Below are 23,006 nucleotides of genomic sequence, written 5' to 3'. Positions count from 1 at the left end.
TCAGCCATCTTGCTGTTATGGTAGTCCTCAAGATGGAGGTTTAGATCCCAATTGATATTAAAATTGGCAGATTTAGCGGTCAAGATATAAATCACATTAATAAGATATTCCCTAAACATTCTGGAAGGTCGGGGGTGCGATAGATATGTAGTCCCGTCAAGGAAAAGTTATGATTTACAGAGACTTTAAATAGACCACTTTCGCCGTCTTCAATTAACTTTTGTTGGACTGCAGGTGTAGATGATATTATGAATGATTGCTATCCCTCCTCCCCTGCCATCTTCCCTATTCCGTGTTTTTATTAGGTACCCCTGTGCAAGTGCAGGCTGAGGTTCAGCCACACTGGTGGAGGTGAGCTGAGTCTCTGTGAGAAACAGGTCCGGTTCTTCTGCTTGGAGCAAGTCCAAAATGTCAGCATAGTGTTTGACTAGAGAGTGGCCGTTAATACTAAGGATTTAAGAGTCTGAGAGGGGGGCTTAATAGCGTGGCCTTCACCTCTGATAGTGTAACGGCAGTGTTCGCAGAAAAAGAGACTGTCAACAGGGCCCGAGCTTGATTAATGCAAGGTTTCCAGGTAGTTCTTAGTTGGAGTTCTAAAGAAGAATATACCAATCTATTAGTCTCCAAACGAGCAGCATGCCTAGCGTCGTCGGACGGGCGCAGGTGGGCTTTCCTTAGGCGTGCCCGCTGTGCGTGCGCGCTGCGACCTTAAACGGGCCAGGGGACACAACTGGCTCCTCCCTGCCTCGCATCTGATTGGGTGGTCTTGCCCAATCAGTGCAGATCGTATCGCGGGCAGAAAGGCCGAAAAATAAAGGAGGCTAACAGTGCGCAAGAAGTTATTTAAACAAACAAGGAACAGTGTGCAGTTAAAATACTAAAACAGTAGGGCATAAAAAACTGTTAGGAAGGACCGTATAGCAAAGCAAGTGGGTAAGCGGTCCCCTCCTCTCTAGTAAGAGGCTCAACTACCATGGGACTGGGCTATTTCTCACAAAATCAACATTTCATCCTACAGGATGGCAGAACAACCAGGTGGCTGCTCTTCGTCAACAACTATCAGATTGCCACAAGTGGGAACTATACCGGGACTAAGTCAAGTACATCTTGCAAACGTGGGGTCAGCCAAGGATCGATCTCTTCACTACACCAAGCAAAAAGAAATGCCAGTGCTTCTGAAGCCGGTTTTGGCATCCAACGACCATGGGCAGTGTCCTTTCTATCAGATGGTCATATATCTCTACTGGCGCCTTTCCATCGTTTCCACTGATCCGTAGGGTTTTGAGGAAAGCAAAAGCAGATCATTGCTTGTTGATCCTCATTGCTCTGGCGTGTCCACTCCCGTATTAGTACAGCAAACTCCTGCAACTGTTGGCGCGTTCAGCGATCTCTCTCAAATCACACTCCAAGCACCACTTTGTTTAACCTGACCGCATGGTACTTGACAACTTAGAGTTTGGCCACGCGGACCAACAGCAAGACTGTAGAGACATCTTGGCACAAGATCCGGCAACTACAAAAACATACAATACCAAGTGGAAGCGTTTCTGGTTCTGTGCAAGAATAAATATGTTCATCAACTTCATGTACATCCTCATCCAGTACTTCCATATTTGTTGGATTTAGCTGAAAGTAGTCTGAAATATGCGTCAGTCCACCGAGCAGCAATATCCAAATTTAAAAGAACAGCTCGCATCATCCACTCTGTTTCTGTTGGCAAACTTAAAACAATTTATGAAAAGACTCTTGCGTACATTTAACCTAGTCGTCGCCCTCCAGTTTCTTGGGAGCTAAGTACTGTTCTCAGTCAGTTAATGCAAACTCCCTTTGTACCAATACACAAAGCACTTAAAGTTTGTCTTGTGGAAGCAGAGCTTCTCCTAGCGCTGACATCAGCAAGGAGAGTAGGGTAAAACTTTCACTGTCAAACCCTTTCTCAGATTCACAAGGGACAAAGTCATCCTGAGAACTAACCCAAAATTCATACCAAGACCACCTACTGACTTTCACTTGAATGAACCAATCATTCTGCGATTCCCTCTTCCCAAACCTACCTATGACAGCAGAATGATCATAACATTCTTTAGATGTATGTAGATGCCTTAAGTTCTACATTGACAAACATACTTTCAACAAACCAACTGTTTGTATCTTTTGAACTAACAATCAGGTTGTCCCCTGTCCACACAGAGGATTACACCTTTGCTCACAGCCTGCATCACCTTCTTTGACGGTAATGGCAAGCATCTGCTCCAGGGACGAGTGAGAGTGCATTCTGTTAGGAGCATGACTACGAGTGCTGCACTCCAGCAAATGTCTTGCAAGGGTACATCAGCGTATTCAGCTACCTGGAGGAGCAGGCACATGTTCACAATGAGGCACTGCTGCCTCATTGTAAACATAGAAGCTAACACAGCAGTGAGACAGGTAGTCCTCTGAAACCTGTTTCAGTAAATGTGAGCCCACTTTATTATATTTCTTATAATAGTTATGTATTGCTTACTATTCTGATTCAAGCATGAGAATATATGAATGATCCAATGCTGGAAAGGAAATTATTTACTTACCTGTAACTCCAGTTCTCCAGCGTTGGTATCTTTCCTATACTCACAAGACCCTCCCTCCTTCCTTGTCAGAGACTCATTCATTGCCTCTCTTCTCACACTTGTACTTTGAAATCTGAGCAATGGTGGCCAAGGGGTGTAGGAAGCTGGCACTTCCGCCTCATTAGTTGAAGTTCAGGTTGCTTCAAATGAAGTGGACGTGCTACTAAACAAACTGTTAAGGACTGTGGCCATTTTGACACTGTTGACTGCTATGTAAGATTACCTGGGATTCCCATCATGACAATGGTAATGATTCAAGCTTGTGACTCTATGAAAGATACTAGCACTGAAGAACTAGAGATAGAGATAAATAAGACATTTTGTGTGTTTAGTGGCTAGGCATCATTCTTCATAATGAATTGCCTAACTTTGGGATGGCACTGCTGGATGGTTTAGTCTTGGTGGTGTTGAAATAAATACCCCTTGACTGTTTGGTGGGAGCCTTGTCCCCTCCACTGGAACACCCAGGAAGAAAGCCTTAGTCCGGCACAGATTGAGAAGAATTCCTATTTAAAAAGGTTGTTACATATATTCCCGCTAATGCCTCATCCCCATAAATGCTGGCCTCCTTCAGAAACTAAGTTGTATTCACCTTCTAGGAGAAACCCTTGTGTCCCAGTATAGAGTGATGCCTGATCGGGAACAGGATTGTGTAGCTTACTGTTTTTGCAAAGGATGGTGGTCCAGTCTAACTGAATCAAGATTTGTTTTTCCCAAGAGGGGTTGGGCACAGCTGATGAGATTCTAGGGCTGCAGATGTGGTGAGCCTGCATTATCCTGTTCTTGCCATCCCTGAGCTTTTATCATCCTTTTTCCAGTCCTGAAAAGTACACCAGAAAGTTTCACATTCCCTCTATCTTGGGGTTGTTTCCTAGTTCTGAAATCATTTTGACCAGCTCTCTTCCCTTCACAGTAAAGGAGATATTACAGTTGGAAGTACTAGAAAAGTGGTTGAAACCTACCCTTAAATCCCAGTGGCAACTGGTAGTCTTGTGGGCTCCCCAGGTTCTGTGAATTGGTTGACAATTGACCAAACATCTGTCGTCAAGAACCATGCAGTAGCAACCCACACCACCAAGTGTCTTCCTGCCTACTGACTTTGAGGACCAGTAATTTGTCACCCATTGTACTATGTGTCTGTCCCGTCATGTTACCAATCAGTGGAGCAACACCATTTTGCAGATGGTTGCATTGTCGTTGCTGGTAACGTGGCTGAAGTAATTTTCCGTCTCCTGATTTCACATGATGGCATTAATGGCATGCATTCACATTGGCGTTGCTGTTGCTTGTTTGAATTAGCATTTGAATCTGCATTTCCTGGGATGGAATAATGTCTAACTTTTTTTGTAGTCTGCAAAACAGATATTTTTAAATTGCCATGAGAAGGGGACTACTGATGGGTCTGGGTCATGAATATAAAGGATATAGGCAGACTATAAGATGCATCATCGTGTGCACATAACCAGGATACACATAAGTTTGGTGAAATGCCAAGAGGCTCCGGAAAGGCTCCAAGGATCCTCTAAACCCTACTATTATGTTTTTAAACTTTCCCTCACACTTTAATAATAAAGGATACTTTAGGAGTGGGGGAGGAATTTTATCTCTAAAGTTACGCCCCATACACCAAGTCTTTGTAAGTGCTTCCTGAAATATGGTTGAGCCCACCCCGACCTTTAGGAGTTGGGGAGAGCCCGATGATGAAGCATGTCACTATTAGGGTGAGGGCTATATTAAGAAAAGGGTCTTTTCCCCTTCCCACCCACATTAATGGGTCGGCAAAAGATTGATGAAAAAAATCCGTGGTGTCTTTTTTTGTTTGTTTTTTTTTCTCTTTCTTTCTTCCCTCTTAGAGGAATCAGTCTAGTTGCAGAAGGGATACCCAATTGTCCGCAGACACATTGAATAGGGAGAACGTATCCCCTCCAACCTCCTTTGTTAGGACCTCTCTACCCTTCAAGGGCCCCTGCCCGGGTCCCTTACCTTGTGAACGAGACATGATGTGGAATGCACATGTGTGGGGCTGCAGACACCAGAAGGACACTGCAAGTGCTGAATTACTCTCATGTGCAATTAGAAGATGTGAAGGGCACGGGTAAGCAGGTTGCAGGAGAGAAGGCTATAACTGGTGTACATGGACTAAATGGATAACATAAAGGGTAAAATATTGAATAAACAGGAAAAGGGATGAGTGCCCAAGGAATAAAATGAACAGAAGGATGGGTAATAAAAATAATTTAAACTGTAGTTGATTTAGCAAATGAGGCAAGGGTGTAGATAAGGTTTTCTTCTAACACAGAGGCCTGAAGATCTTTGTGATGTCATCTATAGTGATCTGTTTGATTATCTTTGAAGTTGTTATTGCTACTTACTGAGTTAAATTTAGGATATAATCGTTTCTAAATTGTCTGTTCCTCTCCCTTGAAGTAAAATTGCTGTTTGAGTAAAAAAAAAAGAATCTATTTTATAAGCTCTTTCTATTTCAAAGTGTTTGACTTCAATGAATATCTCCATTGTTAAATTAAATTTGCCTCACATTCCCTAAATATAGTGATATTAGTGGGGACTGACTTAATACAACTTTATTTTATGCATGCTTCGGGTCTTTGCCAGCCCACTTTTATACCCTCTCCGATGTATGTGTTGAATATTTGTGGTACTGCAGACTATTTTATACTTATTTGTTGTCTTTTTTTCCCCTTAAACAGTGAACCTTCCAAAAAGAAAACCTAGGAAAATAAATAAGGAAGAAGTGGATCTACAGAAGACTCGGCAAAATAAATGTAATATTGGGCGTTATTGGCAGAAGAAAGAAAATCAAAAGGCACAGAAACCGCCACCTAAGAAGCCAAGAAAAAACCCTGAAGACAGACTAGTTCTTGGCAACAAGTGTGAAAGAAGTAGCAGCAAATCAACAAAGTTTGTTCAAGTCGAGGAATTCAACAAACGAGAGAAGAAGCACCCCTGTAAAGAGTGTAATAAGAGATTTCACACTCAGCAAGCGCTTACGCATCATAAGAAGACCCACACAGGTGAAAGACCATACACATGTAATGAGTGTTTCAAGTGTTTTCGACAGTCTTCTCATTTGGTAGCTCACCAGAGTATTCACACAGGACTCAAGCCTTATAAATGTAGTGTATGTGGTAAAAGCTTCCGCCAGAAAGCGACACTAAATAATCATGAAAGAATCCATACAGGTGAAAAACCCTACATGTGTAATGTGTGTGGGAAGACATTTAGTAGGGCAGAGTGCCTTAGTGTACACCAGCGAATTCATACAGGTGAGAGACCATATCATTGTCACGTCTGTGGGAATAGTTTTAGCCACTCTGCTACATTAGTGGCACATCAGCGAAAACATACAGGAGAGAAGCCCTTTGCTTGTAGTGAGTGTGGGAAAGGTTTCAGTCGCTTTGAAAATCTCACAGTTCACAAACGATTACATACTGGTGAAAAACCTTATTCATGTAGTGAATGTGGAAGGAGGTTTACTCAGTCAGAAACTCTTGTCATACACCACCGTGTACATACAGGAGTGAAGCCATACACATGTAGTGACTGTGGGAAATGTTTTAGACACTCTGCATCCCTAGTTGCGCACAAGCGAATACATACAGGAGAGAAACCATACCCATGTAGTGAATGTGGGAAGAACTTTAGTCAGGCATCATCCCTAAGACTGCACAAGCAATTTCATGCCCGAATGAAATACAAGTGTATTGAATGTGGAAAGGGTTTTAAAAACGAATTAAAGCTTAATAATCATAAGCAAATACATGCACAATAAAAAACCAATTAGTTTGTTGTAGTTGATTCCAAATAGTTCAAATAAATAAACTGCCTAATGAGTTTGGTACAGTATGACCACCTTTCCCACAGTGGGGTCCCAGTTGATGAATTACTGCCAAAATGTAGCCAGCTTCTTTACTCAGTCTTTGACTGAATGTCTGCTAATGAGCTTTTAGGAGACAGTGGGCCTGATTACAAGTGAAGACATCATTTATCACCCCGATTAATAATGATACCACGTGGCACGTTATTTATCTGGTGTGATAAATGAGACCTTTTACGAGTTCATGGGGAATAAAATGTAAATTTTGGTGTTTAATACACCAAAATCTGCATGATAGAGTAAATACCGTGTGTTTTTCCCTGTTACGTTTTGGCAGGTTTGACCTACCACAATTTAACAGAGTTGAGATGTTTAACACGTCCAATTTATTGTCTGATGCGTTAAATATCTTCAAAGTTGTAATTCTGACCCGTGCATAAACAGAAGCATGAGCCGGAATATTACAAACAACTTATCGGACCCAAAGTGTTTTAAGTAATAATTCTTCATCATGAGTAAAATATTCACATTTTATTAGATGTTATTTATCTATTTAATTGCAAATTCATACATTTATTAATAGACGTTATTGAACTCCTATGCAGTTCAGCGCTTCCATTTGAAATAAAATAGGAAAAATGACAGACCAGCAGATGGGGGTTACATCCTACCGGCTTAAGTAAAAATATATATATACTATGCCTTTAAGGCTAGAGGCTAGTTGAAAGCTAGATGCTTTTGTACCACTTGTACTAGTATATTAGCACTTGTTCTGGTACATGGTTCTTTGTTCCCTCTGAATTTCAGGAAGAGGGAGGGTTGTTCATTAATTCAGCAAGGATTCCAATAATGGAGAACTAGGATTACAAGGAGGCAATTTTTCTTTCTTCATCATGGGATCTTTGCAGATGTTCATGTACACTTTAGAATAGGAAGCTCCCCTCAAGTGGCCTTAATCAGACTAAGTGGACTTTATGGTATTCTAATTACGTTTATACAGCTTTTCCTACCCTTGACAAGGTACTGCAGTGCTTTGCAAATGGGTAACACTACTCTGAGGGAGTGCCATGGGTGGGAGCCTGTGTCTGCCATTTGGCATTTTTGGGTAATTAATATTGTGAGTGAGGACCGGAGTTGTTCTTTAACCTTGTTTTTTGCCGCTGTGCCTAAGCAGGAATTTTGAGTCCAGAGTAGAACATTTGAGCATGTGTCTTGTGCTCAGTTACACACATACAAAAATATTGTATGGCACAATTTAGCCACCTGGATCTTGCAGGGCACCTGGAGTACTTGTGCACCCATCCTAAAACCTGAATCTGGACCGTAAGGTCTTGCAAAAGTATGATCTGATGTAATTGTTATTGCTATGCAAATATTTACAGTGGGAATGTTTCTGAGCAAGGGGATACAGCTGCCGTAACCGTAGTTAAACAGGCTAGAAGTCTCCCCTACAATTACATATATTGAAAGATGGGGTTCCTGTTTTCCAAGATGCAAGATTCTTTTTTTTTTTTTCTTTTTTTTTTAGTTTTCCCCTCCTTTAAGGAGTTTTACCCCGTCAACCCGTTACTTCTAGACCATGTCTCCCATACCAAGATGATCAAGCAGTCTACAACAATGCCAGCCACACATACCCAGAGTCCAGCGGGAGCATATATGGTTGTATACCGCCTATGATGGTTTAACCCATAGATGTCACAACGTTCCACTATTTTCTGACTATAGGAACATTGAAGCTTGGTATGCGCATGGCCACTATACAGATGAGGCTCTTGGAAAATGTTAAAACCTCGTACTATCGCACACTTTCCAAGCTGCTTCTAGGACTGTATTGATTACTCATTGAACCAGGCAGTACAATTTGTTTGACTGTCTTGTCAAAGCTGCAATATTTTTGCTCACTAAAAGTATAAGCCCCTCAAGCATGACTGTCTTGTCAAAGCTGCAATATTTTTGCTCACTAAAAAAAGTATAAGCCCCTCAAGCATGACCCCCCTGTTTCTGAACCTGACTTCCTAATTCTGTTTGTGTTAGCTGTGAGAAAACAAATGTACTTTTGCATCTATCTTCAGCCCTTCCAACTAGGAAAGCAAACCGTTGGTGAAAGCTTAAACAAAGGTTTGCAGCACTTTAACCAAGCTCATGAAGTTGGCAAATGCTTTTGTGGTGTTCTGACGGTAAGTCGGAACTTAAAAAATGTACACATTGCCACTAGGCCTACTGATTGAGTAACTTAATAAAGTTACTAATCCCAAAGACTCCTCAACTACTTTTTCTTAAAGTAGGAGTAAAATATTTGTTTGAGGCATGTGTGCTGTAGATACACATGCTTTGCATACTCCTGCCATCTAGTGTTGGGTCCGGATGTTTGCAAGTTGTTTTTCTTCAAAGAAGTCTTTCCTAGTCAGGAGGTAAGGTGACTCCTCCTTTCGGTGATGGAGCGCATGGTCATCGACTCCATTGTTATGTTTTTTTTCCCGCCATCGGGTTCGGGCATGTAGTGCTGCGCTACGGTTCGAAACCGTTCTTCGGGTTCCCCTCGACGCGCAATCCTATAGTTTCGGCAATATCGACTTTTCGATCGGAAAGCTTTGTGGACGGCCTTTGGGCCCAACCACGCCGGGTCAGCTCTCCGTCGATGGATCGGCCTCCATTTAAATTCTATCTATTGTGCCATGCGAAGTATCCGCGCACCGTCTCGTGCTTGTCTCCCGAGCACAAAGAAGAAGACTGTGACACTTGCAGATCATTTCGATCAAAGAAAACTCTTTGCGATAGTCAGGCTCAACTTCGAGAGATGCAGTGTCAAAGCATCAAAGACACGCTGGACAACTTCGGTTAAGATTCTGGACAAGAAGACATCGAGGCAGAAGAGGAGGAAGCCTTCTCCAAACAAGACTTGGAATCGGAGCTCGAGATGAACCTCAACACCGAAGAACTGCCACAGGGACATGGTGACGTGAGTACTGAAGACCCCTTGCCCCCACAAACTGTTCCGAAAAAATACAAGGCTTTGGCACCACCTATGCCTCCTGGCCAAGGTCGGCACGAGACGACGTTTCTGACGCCTCTCCTCTGGGCCCGACTCTGAAACAGCCAGTCAAGGCCTCCGGCTCGGTACTAAGTCATCAGAAGTCCTCCGGTTCCAAACACCAGTCTGGCTAGGAGCTGAAATCGACCGTGCTGAAAGCCAAGTTATCTTCGGAGCCGAAACCTTCCGTGCCGAAAGGCCAGCTTACGCCGCCACCGAAACCTTCAGCACCGAAACAGAAAGATCCCCCATCGGATCTGAAGTTAGCTTAGTTTGCCTTGGATCTGGTGTTAATGGAATAATGTCCATCTATTAACCCTGAGACTGGCCATATCCACACCAAGCTGCCTCAAACGCAAGCTTCCTGATGAGGACTCTTCTAACAATATCCCTTTAAAGAGGAAATCTGTTGCTACAAGTCCTTTTCATCCACCACCTTCACCGCTTCCTTCTCCACCTGCGAATCCTTTGCAAATTAAACCACAGGATTCTCCACAATCTCATCATGACTATGCTGATGACCGGGGAATACTTCTCCCAATAGATCCATGGACAGATTATACAATTGATCCCCCAGCAGATAATGATCCAGACCTTTGCCAAGCCATCTTCTCCAGACTACAATGCATCTCACCAAGAACTCCTTGCCAGGGCTGCACACTATCATGGGGTGACACTACACAAAGAATCACTAGAGGAAGTTTTTTTGTTCGCAAATTTAGGATCCACACACAGGTCATCACAAACACTTCCCATGCTTAAAGGCATGATGAAACATGCTGATGGGATTTTTAAGGACCCAGTGAGAGCATGCATCTTGACTCCTAGGGTTGATAAAAAATATAAAACCTCTCCTACAGACCCAGTATTTATCAAGGGCCAGGTTGCCATTAGATTCCCTAGTAGTGTCTAATGCTCGCAAAAGGGCAAATTCCCAGACATCAGGTGATGCTCCTCCACCAGATAAGGAATCGAAGTTAATTGACACTTCAGGCAAGCGCATAGCTGCTAATCCATGGCGCATTGCGAATACGCTGGATCTCTTAGCCATGTACGACAGGGCTCACAGGGATGAAATGGAGCAATTGGTTCAGTATCTCCCAGATGAGCATAAAGCTAAGGCACATGACTTAGTAAATGAAGGTAAACTCATTTCTAATTCCTCTATAAAATGTGCTCTAAATGCAGCAGATACCGCGGCTAGAGAGGTTAATACTAGCATTCTGCTCAGAAGACTTGCTTGGTTAAGGGTTTCTGGATTTAAGCCAGAGGTTCAACAATCCATCTTTAATACACCTTTTGATAAAGAACATCTTTTTTTTGTCTAAATGTAGATCGAGTGTTAGAAAAGATGAAAAAGAACAATGAAGTGGTCAAATCTATGGGAGCCCTCCAGTCTCCGTCCAACAGAGGCTCCTTTCATCGCTTCTTTTACAGAGGGTCCAAACCCCATCCCCAGACCAGAATACCTCAACATATAAAGGTAACAACCAGTCCTCTCCCTCCAGAGACTTTTTTCGAGGAGGCTATAGAGGGAACAACTTCAAGAGTAGAGGTAAGGGCAACACACCCCATAACTCCCATTCCCCTAATCAGCAGTGACTTGCCCTCACTTTCCCCCAACTACACCACACCTGTTGGGGGGAAGACTTGAACAATTTCTCCCCATTTGGCAGTCTATAACCACAGGTCTACACCAGTCTAACAGAGAAACAGAAACAGCAAACCAGCACATTCAAACATAGAGGAGTCCTTTTATCAGGGACCGAGTCCCATCACCAACCGAAGTGGCATGCTATATCATCTGGGACCTCCCATAACCACACCTGGTGCAGTTATAGAGCTACAACTCCTTTAATTACTATAAAAAGGAGGAGCTCAGGGATGTTTTAATTGATGTAACAGGGAGGATAAATATCTCAAGGTGAGAGACTGCCAAAAGTGTAGTGAACCTAAATGCAGTGTGTGAACAAGAAAAAGTGATTTAAAATTGATTACCATTGGAAAAAAATTTTTATTCAGTATCCGATGGTGTCAAACTAAAAAAAGCAGGAATCTTGGATGAGACCGTGTCCACAAATGATATAGGAACACGTCCTCATAGGTCTACATGTTTCAGCCAACCTGTGTCTAAACAAATGACAGTGGCTTTCGTCAGGACCATAAAGTAACACTACTGCGATATGTGATAAACAAGTTGAAAAAGGAGCAATACAACCTACCAATGTACCTACTTATCTGAAGATATGCGGCACCGTAGGAATGTAAATTAATCACCTGTTGATACAAACATAAATATAATGGGAAAGACAATAAATGAAATATGCTGGTTGATGTCAACTGAATTCTATGACATGATACAAATGTGTCGTAAATAAACATTTGTCATAGAGCAAACTAGATTGCCTTCTTACCCGTAAAGAATCGGGGATGCGTCCTACACTCCTGGTTACAACTCGGGGCGTGAGGCAACGCTCTAAAAGATAAGAAGGAACAAACTAATACTGAAGGAAACAAAGGATTGTTTGTTCATTCACACAAGCAAAGGCATGCTTGACCATAAAAACAGATACAGGTGTAGTAATTGACTCCAAAAAGCATGGTAACCCACGCACCCGAGGAATAGATTTAGTGTTGGTAGACTGCCGTACCCATTGCTTTCTGCAGTGGTGGAACCCACAAAACGTAGCTAAAGGCTGGCATTTCATCGACCCATTTCCACAGATTGTGCTCACAGCAGACGCATCTCTAACAGGTTGGGGGGGGACTCGACTCAAAGGTTATACAATACAAGGTATGTGGAGCAACAAGCACAAAAGTCTCCACATCCACTATCTAGAGCTTTTGGCAGCTTTCTAGCACTCAAAACTTTTCAAACTCACCTCACGGGCAAAAATGTCCTAGTCTAAACAGACCACATGACAGCGATGTATTATGTGCAGAAGCAGGGTGGAACACTTTCTCTCCAACTGTCAACACTCCCTCAAGCCATTTGGAATTGGGCAATCCATTACAAGATTTATCTTCTGGCAGAACATCTCCCAGGAGTAAACACTCAAATTGTTGACCTCATCAGCAGAAGGAGACCGCAAATTCACGAGTGGGAACTTCATCCCAAAGTTCTCCTTCCCTACTTTCAACAATGGGGATTTCCACAGTTAAACCGGTTTGCCACAGCTGAAAACGCAAAATGCCCATGCTTCGGCTCCAGGTTCCCACACCCGCTCCCAAAGGGCAGTGCCCTATGGATAAACTGGTCAGGGATATTTGCCTACGCTTTTCCGCCTCTCCTGCTCATTCCATGTGTGGTTCCAAAACTCAGGCAGACATCCCTCACACTAATTATAGTAGCTTCCACATGGGCCCATCAACATGGTACACCACGCTGTTGGAGCTGTCCATATTTCCACATCAAAAGCTGTACCTCCCCTCCAGTCTTCTCACACAGAACCATGGAGAAGTCCAATATCAAAATCCCAAAGAACTGAATTTAGCGATCTGGCTCCGGAAGTCATAGAGAAAACATCTGTTACATTTACAGGAAACTGGACTACCTTACACATCTATTTGTTTGCACCTTACAGCGGTATCTGCGTACTTGCAAAATAGACAAAATCTATCACTATTCAGAGTTCCAGTATTCAAAGCTTTCATGGAAGGATTAAAAATAGTAAACCACCAAGGATTCCTCCTGCCCCAGTATGGAATCTCAACATTGTTCTCACAAGGCTCATGGGGCCACCTTTTTGAACCATTGGACAAGTGCACTTTGCATTTTCTCTCATGGAAGGTTGTTTTCCTCATTGTCATCCCATCACTGAGGAGAGATGGTGAAATACAGGCATTAACCTTAGAAGAACCCTTCTTTCAACTATACAAAGAGAGGATAGTTCTCGGTACCAACCCTAAATTCCTTCCCAAAGTAGTTTCTGCTTTTCATATAAACCAATCAGTTGAGTTACCAGTTTTCTTTCCTCAATCTGATTCCGTAGCAGAACGTGCTCTTCACATCCTTGACGTTAAGTGCTTTACTGCACTACATAGATCAAGCAAAAGACTTTCGCCAAACAACTGTTTGTTGCGTTTGCTCCCCCTCACAAAGGCAATCCGATCTCTTAACCTGGTATTCCAAGATGGATTGTTAAATGCATTCAAATGTGCTATGCTAAAGCTAAAAGAACTTTAACCATACCCCTAGAGCGCATTCCACTTGCAAGATAGGGGCTTCTGTGGCCTTTTTAGGTAACATTCCTCTAGCTGACAAATGTAAGGCAGATGACGTGGTCTACACCACACATGTTTACCAAACACTATTGTGTAGATGTGTTAGCACGTCAACAGGCTAATGTAGGCCAAACAGTACTTAAAACACTATTCCAAACAACTGCAACCTTTACAGGTTAGCCACTGCTTTGGGAGTATACTGCTTTGTAGTCTTCCGGGAAAATAATCTAACAGTGGAGTTGATGACCATCCACATTATTACTGAAAGGAGGAGTCACCTTCCCTCATGACTAGGGAAGACTTCTTTGATGAAAAACAATTTGCAAACATCCGGACCCAACACTAAATGGCAGGAGTATGCAAAGCATGTGAATCTACAGCTCTACATACCAAGAACAGATGCTTACTGGGTAAGTAACATTATCCTTTTATTTACTTGATTCTTAATTTATTAAAATGAAACACAAAGTGTGTTTTTTTTTGGCATATGGGGTATTAAGGGATTTGCTGAGTCTCTCAGGAATTGGGGAACTAGCTGTGAGTCCTAGACTCAGCTAAAAAGTCTAAGTCAGCCGCTCTGGCCTTTTGGTACTTGTAGTTTTTGTTTTTCTCTATTATGTGTTTGCTCCTAAGTCTCTGCATGTTAATTACTATTTGCTTATAATTTAGAACTGACTGCAGTATCGTACTTGACGTTGTCTTTATGCAGGTAGTGCCTGACTACTCCTCGCCATACTCTATTTCTAGAGACAGATTATGGAGAGGGAGTCATACTTGCTAATAAAATACAAATTATGCCATTAGCAAGTAAATACAGTTTACACAAATGACAATTTCATGTTTCAACTGTCGACTGATTTGGTTCTTTTTCAGCTCATACACATTTAACACCCATTGAAAAGGTCCGAGTAGGGTCACTGATAGCTGGCTCTTGGAGTTTCTAGGCGTATCATCAAAGAGCAGGTTTCAGAAAATCACAAACCCAGCTGGGATAGATATTAACATGTATAACAGCCACAGACATCCTTTCTCAGAAACCCAGCAGCAAACTGTATAAAGACAGTATCTTAGGGGGGGCATTTTGCGATGACGGAAAAGGCAGAGCACAATGTGCATAAGGAAGATGCATCTTTACCACCATGTAATGACCTCAGCAATTCCCCTATCTTTCATCGCCTGACTGCCTTGCATCAACCGGGTCAAGGAGTGTACTTTCTGTACCTAATCCCCAAAGATGCCAAAACTCTTCACCTAATGTTGGGTTTGAGACCCCTGAATTGCTATGTACTTCTGGAACACTTTAGGATAGCTATTCTACAAGAGGTCATCCATTTGTTGGTATGTGGAAACTACATGACCATACTATATTTAAAAGGCGCACATTCCCTTTTCAAATACCGCATCCTTCAGACACATCACCAGTACCTAAGGTTTTTGCTAAGTGGGATGCATTACCAATTCAAAATTCTTCCATTTGGAGTAACGAGCTCCAAGAGTATTTATAAAATGCATAGCTGTAGTGATGACTTAATTGAGATGTAGTCGAATTCATGTATTTAGACAATTGTCAGGAAAGGAGCAAGTGACGTGCAATGCCTTGCTCAGAATCCCTTAGTCATTCAGCTTCTGCACAAACTAGGGTTTACAGTCAAAACTAAATAGTCATGTTTATCCTTGCAACAAAGCCCAGGGTTTTTGGGAGCAACACTCTGCTAAGTCACAATGAAAGCTTACCTCAGTAGAGAAAGAGTGATAGTACTCCAGAAGCTGTATATGAGACGACGTGTACTTGGACATGAAAACAATAATAAAACTGACAGGCATGAATGTGTCATGCATTATGGAAAGGTTAGCGAGATAATGATCAGAAGCGACTGGGATTTGGAACAATCTATTGTTGGTGGAGCCCAGTATAGAGCACAAGCTAGAACAAGGGTGGAACAAGAAAAATCTATTATTGGCCAGATAATATCTAGATCCCCCATCTGCAGGTGACCATTCTCCCTCTCAGGTTGGCGAGCTACGTTACAGAACCCAACAGGAGCAGGCCATACACATCAATGAGTTTGAACCTAATGGCTGTTCAGCTAACCCTTTGAGTATTTCTAATGTGAATGTAGGACAAATTGGTCTTCATTCTCAAAGACAACTTGCCAGCAATGGATCACCCACAGAAATGGGGGGAGGACACTCCTCCTACGTGTCAAAGTTGGCTCAAAAGATTTGGCAGTGGGCAGTTTGCACTTGTTGGCACCTATCATGGGTGGATAATAACTTTGCCTACCTTCTAAACAGAATGTTTTAAGAAACTCTCAAGTGGGAGATCAACTCTTAAGTCTTCATCAGCTACTTCCAACATTGATTGACCTCAATGACAGAATTTTTTGCGATGCATTCTAATACAAAATAGCAAAGCTTCTCCAGTTATGATGATGATGAGCAGCAGTGATTTATAAAGCGTAATAGATGCTCTGAAGAGTGTCCCGGCGCTTGAACTCGTGGGCAAAAAGTTAGACCTGAACAAAAAGCCATGCTTTCAACTTTTTCTTAAACATCTGTTAAGAGCCTACAAGGCAAAGGTCAAGAAGTTATTCCAAACAGAAGGCCCCAGAAAGTAAAAAGAGCAGCCAACTTTCCTGGAGCGATTGATTCTTGGCACCACTGACCAGGCAAGATTGGAGGAGCGGACTTCCCTAGTGGGAGAGTAAAAATGTATTCTTGTTTCAAGATACCGAGGCCCTGCATAATGTTAGGCTCTAAAGGTCAGTACAACAGTCTTCAAAAGAGTCTGCTTCTTAACTGGGAGCCAGTCAAAGGAGTGGAGATGCAGGGAGACCATAGTTCTCAGAGGAAGGTTAAGACTGTTATCCATACCTGCAATGCCTAGGGAATGCACTGTGCATCAGTTGGTAAAGGATATTGCCTTATGCTTTCCCCCCACTCCCAGAATTTTCTTAATATGGTGCAGAAAATGCATCCAGCATAAACCATTTTAATATGAATTGCACCAACATGGGCAAGTCAGACGTGGTACTCTGTTGCTAGTGCTGTCTATCTACCCACATGAAAGGTTTTCCACATTCTGACATACTCGGTCCACACCTAGGGAGGTTATTGGGTACAAATTTCTAATTGCTCAATCTTGAAATTTGGAACTGGAGATCTTATCATAAGAATACATGCACAGTCTAAAAGAAGCTAGAAAACGACTACTGATGCAAACAATGCAGCTAAATGCAAACCTTTTACGATGTACTGTTCTAATCACGAAATTCAACCCTTGCACGCCACCATACAGCATTTTGTATGCTATATTTAAAAGTTATAAAAGTCTGGTTTAGAGAGCATAATATTTTAATTTCCTCTCTTTAAAATGTTTATGGAAGGTCTATGGTTTTAAGATTATTGCCTCCAAATGTGCCTCCTGTCTCTTGGGATCGTAACATTGTCCTAGCCAGGCTCAAGGGAACACAGTTTGACCCAAATCAGTAGTGTAGTGTCCTCTCGGTCTGTGAATGTAACCTTCCTTGTCGCTTTTACCTTCCTTGGAAGAGTAAAGGAACTTCAGGCTCCGCCAGTTCAGCAGCTTTTTATGTAGGCAAATAAAGACTGTATTCTTGGGCACATGCTCACATTATTGCAATCGTTGTGGCCCCATATTATGTCAACCAATCTATAAATTTACCTACAAACTTTCTATATTTCCAATTTCTAGCAGAAAAGGCTCTGCACGCATTAGGTATTTGAAGTTCCATCACGTACTATGTGGACAGAAACTCGATCTGTTTGAAAACATAACTTTTGTGGCTTTTGCACAGCCGCATCTTGGCAGTCCTACAGCCATATTTGGATTAGCAAGATGCATTGTTAGAAGCATCCAAGTATGTTGTGACAAAGCCAATCATACCATTAGTGTCACAGCTGCGGCATATTCATTGGTTAAATAAAGGACCTATTGTCGCTTTTCAAGGAAACACTCAATTAGCAAACAATTGTAAAGCAGCAGCATAGCTTTTTATCCACACTTCTACTTCATGCTATTGTGTGGATGTTCACGCTAAGGGGCGTTAGTTGAACAAACTGTACTGTAACATTCTATTACAGACGTCTTCCACTGAAGCTGGCAAAAACTGCATTGGGGATTTGGGTACTGCTTTTCAGTCTCTGCACAGCATCTCCAAGAGTACCTGCTACAAAACTGAAATAGTTACTTACCTACAACACTTGGATTGCAGCGCATTAGATACAGATGATCAATGCCGATCTTTCTGGACGGAACTTGGTTTAAAAAATTGAAAGCAATATGCAGGCTTTCGTTTCCCTTATCTTTATCTCTGTACTTTTCCCAAAGGGCTGGTGTGTCAATCTGAGGTGGTGTCAATCCTGTTGTATTGTGGGTTTTAACTACATATCACCTCGAAACAGAAACTCATTTGAAGAAAACTACTTGTAATTCTCCGAGCCCTACACTAGATAGGAGTCTGCACGGCACATAAATGAATCTACAGCACTGCTGTAACCAGAATGATACAGGTAAATGACTTTCTCCTTATCCTTTACTTGGGTAAATTTAAAGCCAAACCAAGTCGACCTTAATTCAGTTTTCTTGAAATTACAGAGCAGTTGAGATAGTTCTTGGCTTATAGTGGATCTCTGTAGGAGCAAGTGTCCCTTCGTGATACCAAGATCATATTGTTTGGTTTCAAATAAAGATTATTAAATACACAGATGAAAGTAAAGGCAGAAACTGTAAATGGGAAGGCCCAGAGAAATGGTCAGTTTACCTAATCCCATTTGGAAGAATGCTACTGACATTCAAGGGATAGGTTTCTTTTTTGACAGCAACGTTAGTCGAAGCATTCATACCCACCTTGGAAACAGCCAGAAGCAATAGGAAGTTATCAGCCTTCAGCGGAAGAAAGGAAACTATCTAACAGAACAATTACTCATCTCTTTTTACTCCCTTGCTGGCTGCAACAGTTGATGGTGGAGGGCAAAAGATTGTAAAAGAGGCAGGCTGGTATATGCTTGAAGTGCAAAACGAGCCTGAAAGCACCATAATGTCATTAGTTGTAGCTGGTTGTTTCCAAACAGCCAAGAGGTCGCACATCGGTCCGAGATGCTTTTGATCCAAGGAGAGATATCCGCCACAGTCTGTCTTCCTTAAACTTGCACAGCTTCAGACTGCCTTCCTAAAGAGATGCGAAACATTATTACTGAAGCACGTTTTGCACTTTTAAGTGTAGAGGATTTTCATTTGTTTAATTTAGTGTCTGCAAAAAAAACTTCCAGGAGGAAGCATGACCTCCATAATCCTACTCTTAGCCAAGCCACGCGTTCAGTTCTCCTCAGCTGGTATACTTGGTGAATAGCACAATGTAGAGTCTGCTGTGTCCCATTTAAACAGCCCACCTCTTACCCAGTGGCTTCAGTGGTGTGGTCTCATTTTGAGGAGCATATCCTGCAACAAGAGAAATTAATTGGAGTTTTAGCTGTGAGAACTGTGTGTGGTGGGGGTGGGATGGGGGACAGTGACCATGCGGATTCCTTAAAATGGAAACTGTTTTCAGTATTTTTCTCAGTGGATCATCTCCTTTGCATTCATTTTGTAAACAAAGCAGAGAGGTTTAATCACAGTTTTATGGAATATTTTACCAGTTATTTTCTAACAGGATTCTCTCTGATATCCATAAACCGTAGCAGATATGAACACGTATGCGTGATCTCGGAACATTATCTTTTCTTAAATCGGTCATTAATCAAGAGCTTTTGAGTTTGTTAAAATTACACTTATACTTAAATGGGCGGTCAGCCAGCTCTCTTCATCCATTTGTGTGTTATTGTGTCATCAAATTTTTCTTCTGCCCATTACAGAATACAGCATGGGGCAGTGGGCCAGCCCTCTTCATTCACTGGCTTACTTCACTGTGAATGACTGCATTCTTCCCGTTCACAAGGTTAACTTCTGCACCCAAAGTGGTTTCCTTAAGTAACAGGGACTACTATGGCATTGTATGCTTTTTTGAGGCCAAAATATTTTTGCTTTTAAGCCAATGTTTTGTTTTTAGATTGAGAACCCTGTAGCCTTCCAACAATAAAGTTTTTCAAAAACCATGACAAAACAAAACCAGAAGGCTGGTGGCCATAGCCAGACCTACTTGCATGTCCAATGCCTGTTTTGCAAATGATTTAAAGTATAAAAGGAAAGCATAAGAGGCTACATCTTCTGCATATCCTCCTTTTTTCCTTTTCTTTTTTAGGGGTTTAAAAACAATTCTAGTTAGCCAAATTAAAACTCGTGTATTAGACTGAAAACTTCACTGAATAAGCACCTTCATTGAAAACCTAAGGAAAGAGAAAGTGCCAATACCATTGAGAATGGCATTGCAAAAGTCCAGGTGGATATGATCAGAGTGATATTTTTTTTTTTTTGCAAGTTCCCTTGTACTCCCTGTCCCGGAGATACACCTCGACTCTTAGGAAAAGCACAGGGTTATACTAACTTACCAGGTTGAGTGGGACAGACCAGCTGTGGCCCACACATCTCCCTCAACTTGCGTGGAGATAATGCATATTGGGCACCTCTCCTATCCTGCCAGATGTCTCCATGAATACATTTTATTTTAGTGTGGGTTACCGGAAAACATTTCCTTGAACTATGCACCCAAAAAAGTAATCCACACTTTAATTTTAAAGGCTTCATTATTATTAAAGGTTGGTTCTAGTGCAGAATATATGAAAAAGCGTAATAGCTGATATAAAACATTACGGTGAGCAAACTGAAGGAAATGCATGTAAATAATGTGGAAATTGCCAACATGATTGACGATGTAGTCCTTGTTGGAATCCATTTCCTTCTTCCCTAGTACTAACTAATGTCTGTATTAACACCAAAATCATGCCAAAAATAGGTCTCTCCTAAATGGGACACAGTCATACCTGCTTATCATTTGAATTTGTCTTGTCTTTCTACTACCCATAATCTAAACCAGTCTTTGTCTCAGTTTTGGAAATGTTCTCAAGAGAACCAGATAGCAATCACAAGGGTGCGACCTTAACGCAGACTGTTTGCTGTAGATGATCCTTCTGGAATGTCTGAAGCTCCTCTTTCCCTAAGAAGCCTTCAAACAGGATTTATATGATATTTTCCAACATTTTCTGCTAACCATTAGCCCTTTGACAATGAGAAATTTCCTTGCTATCATAACGGAAAATTTCACTTCTATTTAAGTACTTGGATGCGAGAATTGGGCGTATCTTTCCTTGCTTTATATTCAGCAGCAACCCTTCAAAGTATAGGCAACGTAAACTATATTTCCCATCAGTACTTGGGAAGAACAAAACAAGCAGATCCTCCAATTAGAGCGACATCCATCCATCAACAGTTCTGTCGATGCTCTGTTTTCCATCCTTTTTGGGAACATCCCTTGGGCCTTCTTGATTCATTCCTGTTTATTCGTGCCCGATCCTAGGTGAAACAAACATTCATGTCAGAGTATAGAATGAAGTAGTGTAAATGCAAATTAAGAGAACACAACATAGTGCAAACAGCACAAGCATAGATAGGAATCATAAAGTTAACAATAACAATGTAGCAAATTGTGAGACCACATTAAATCATTAACAGTTTATCCTCAGACCATAAGATTGCTATAAACTTCCAACAAAATCAGTAGGGTGGGACCATTCAACAGAAGTAAATTGGCTAACCCTCGCCTTCAAATCCTTACTAGAATGAACTTCTATGTAGGACCGGAGGTGAGGATTGGGCTAGTTCAAAGCTTCTCCACCACCAGAGATGCCAGATGCGTAGCAGTTTAAAATCGAACTTTCTGAAGGTGGAATCTGAGGACCAATCTGCTGCATTAAGTATATCCTCTAAACGAGCACCTAGGAAAAAAGCCCCCACCCCCCCTACAGAGTGTGCTCCTAATTGGAAAGCCTCAATCCCTACTTCCTTTATGGCCCAACAGACCCATCGGGCAATGGTAGGGGAAGACCCAGCCGTATGTAGTCTATTAAGAGCATTAAATAATTGGTTCTCACCCTGACGACGACAACTCCTGTCAAAGTTAAATATGCCTTCAGTGTGCGAATGACACATCATTTCGGAACCTGTAAAAAAGCAGGAAATGACACCTACCTAGAATTACATTTAGTTCGCCTAGAGATAGCAAAAGTGACCCCATCTGGGGTAAATACTCTACCTGTCAAATCCAGCACTCTGACATCAGCGACTCTGCGACAAGAGATCAAACATAGCAGAGTAGCCAATTTCACTGACCACTGTTTCTGGGACAGGTATTTGATCGACAGCCAAGATTTAAAGAGCTTGAGGACTCTATTCACATCCCACAGATGGGGATATTTTGGTTCCGGAGGCACAGAACTTCCTGAAGGAGTTTTCAGACCAATGGATGCTCTCCGACCATCCACCGGCAAATGGCTCACTGAAATTGCTGACCTGAAAGTATTGATTGATGTGTATGCTAGGATCTGCCAGAAAATTTAAGATGGACAACACCAGCCCCCACAGGATCCAACTGCCGTTGATAACTGCAACCATGCCATCTCAGCCAAGCAGATCGGTATCTCTTATTGGTGCTGTCTGCCCAGGCGAGCAATGCTTCAACGTTTGCAGAAATGCCTGGGACTTTCCAGCATTCCCTGTAATCTGCCATGACCTGAGGCGGAGAGACTTCGTGAGCACCAGATGATGTTGGTTCCCCAGGGGATCCAGGAGCAGATCCTGAGTTTGGGGAAAAGGGATTGGAAAATCCAAAGAAAGTTCCATCCGAACTGGAAACAAGACTTGATATCTCCATGTCGAGGTAATTAATACTAGGTCTGCGGACTGTCTTCAAACTTGAGTGGACAGCCTCGTTACCACGAATGGGGGAAACGCATATGCTTGTTCCTTGTTCCAGTCCTGGAGAAAGGCATCGATTTGCCACCGCATTGGGGTTTGGCCTCCAACTGCAATATCTCTCCAACTGATGAGCCAGTCGAGCGATAAAAAGGTCCATCAAGAAGGGGCCCCATCGATTTTGGAGAGCCTGAAATATTCCTGGGTGCAGTTTCCAAAGGCTGGCATTGTGCCAGTCTGCTATCTGATTGGATACTTTAGGCAAATGCTCTGCTGAGATCGCTATCTGGTTGTCTAGACAGTATGTCCATAGAGACCGAGCCAGGTCGGAGAGAGCTTTCGACCTGGTCCTCCTAAGTGATTGATGCAAATTTAGAGGCCAAGGAAATGCCAAAAGTTTCATCAAAGCCAGCCCCGAAAGCACCTTTGACACTGATATCTAAT

General features: G+C 42.2%; 1 protein-coding gene across 1 annotated transcript in view; it reads left to right on the top strand.

Annotated features, from left to right (window-relative positions):
• Window positions 1-23,006, top strand: part of LOC146816492 (uncharacterized) — a 401,972-nt gene that overhangs the window by 68,090 nt on the left and 310,876 nt on the right. The window contains exons 7-10 of the mRNA XM_085609516.1: window positions 5,315-6,394; window positions 9,285-9,482; window positions 10,436-10,615; window positions 10,807-10,955. Of these exons, the coding sequence (XP_085465642.1) occupies window positions 5,315-6,394; window positions 9,285-9,482; window positions 10,436-10,615; window positions 10,807-10,955 (1,607 nt within the window). The remainder of the gene's footprint in view (window positions 1-5,314; window positions 6,395-9,284; window positions 9,483-10,435; window positions 10,616-10,806; window positions 10,956-23,006) is intronic.

This window comes from Triturus cristatus, chromosome 6 (genome assembly GCF_964204655.1).
Source record: "Triturus cristatus chromosome 6, aTriCri1.1, whole genome shotgun sequence".
NCBI lineage: Eukaryota > Metazoa > Chordata > Amphibia > Caudata > Salamandridae > Triturus > Triturus cristatus.
The sequence above is the reverse complement of the archived record's forward strand: the minus strand, read 5'-3'. Positions and strand labels throughout refer to the sequence as shown.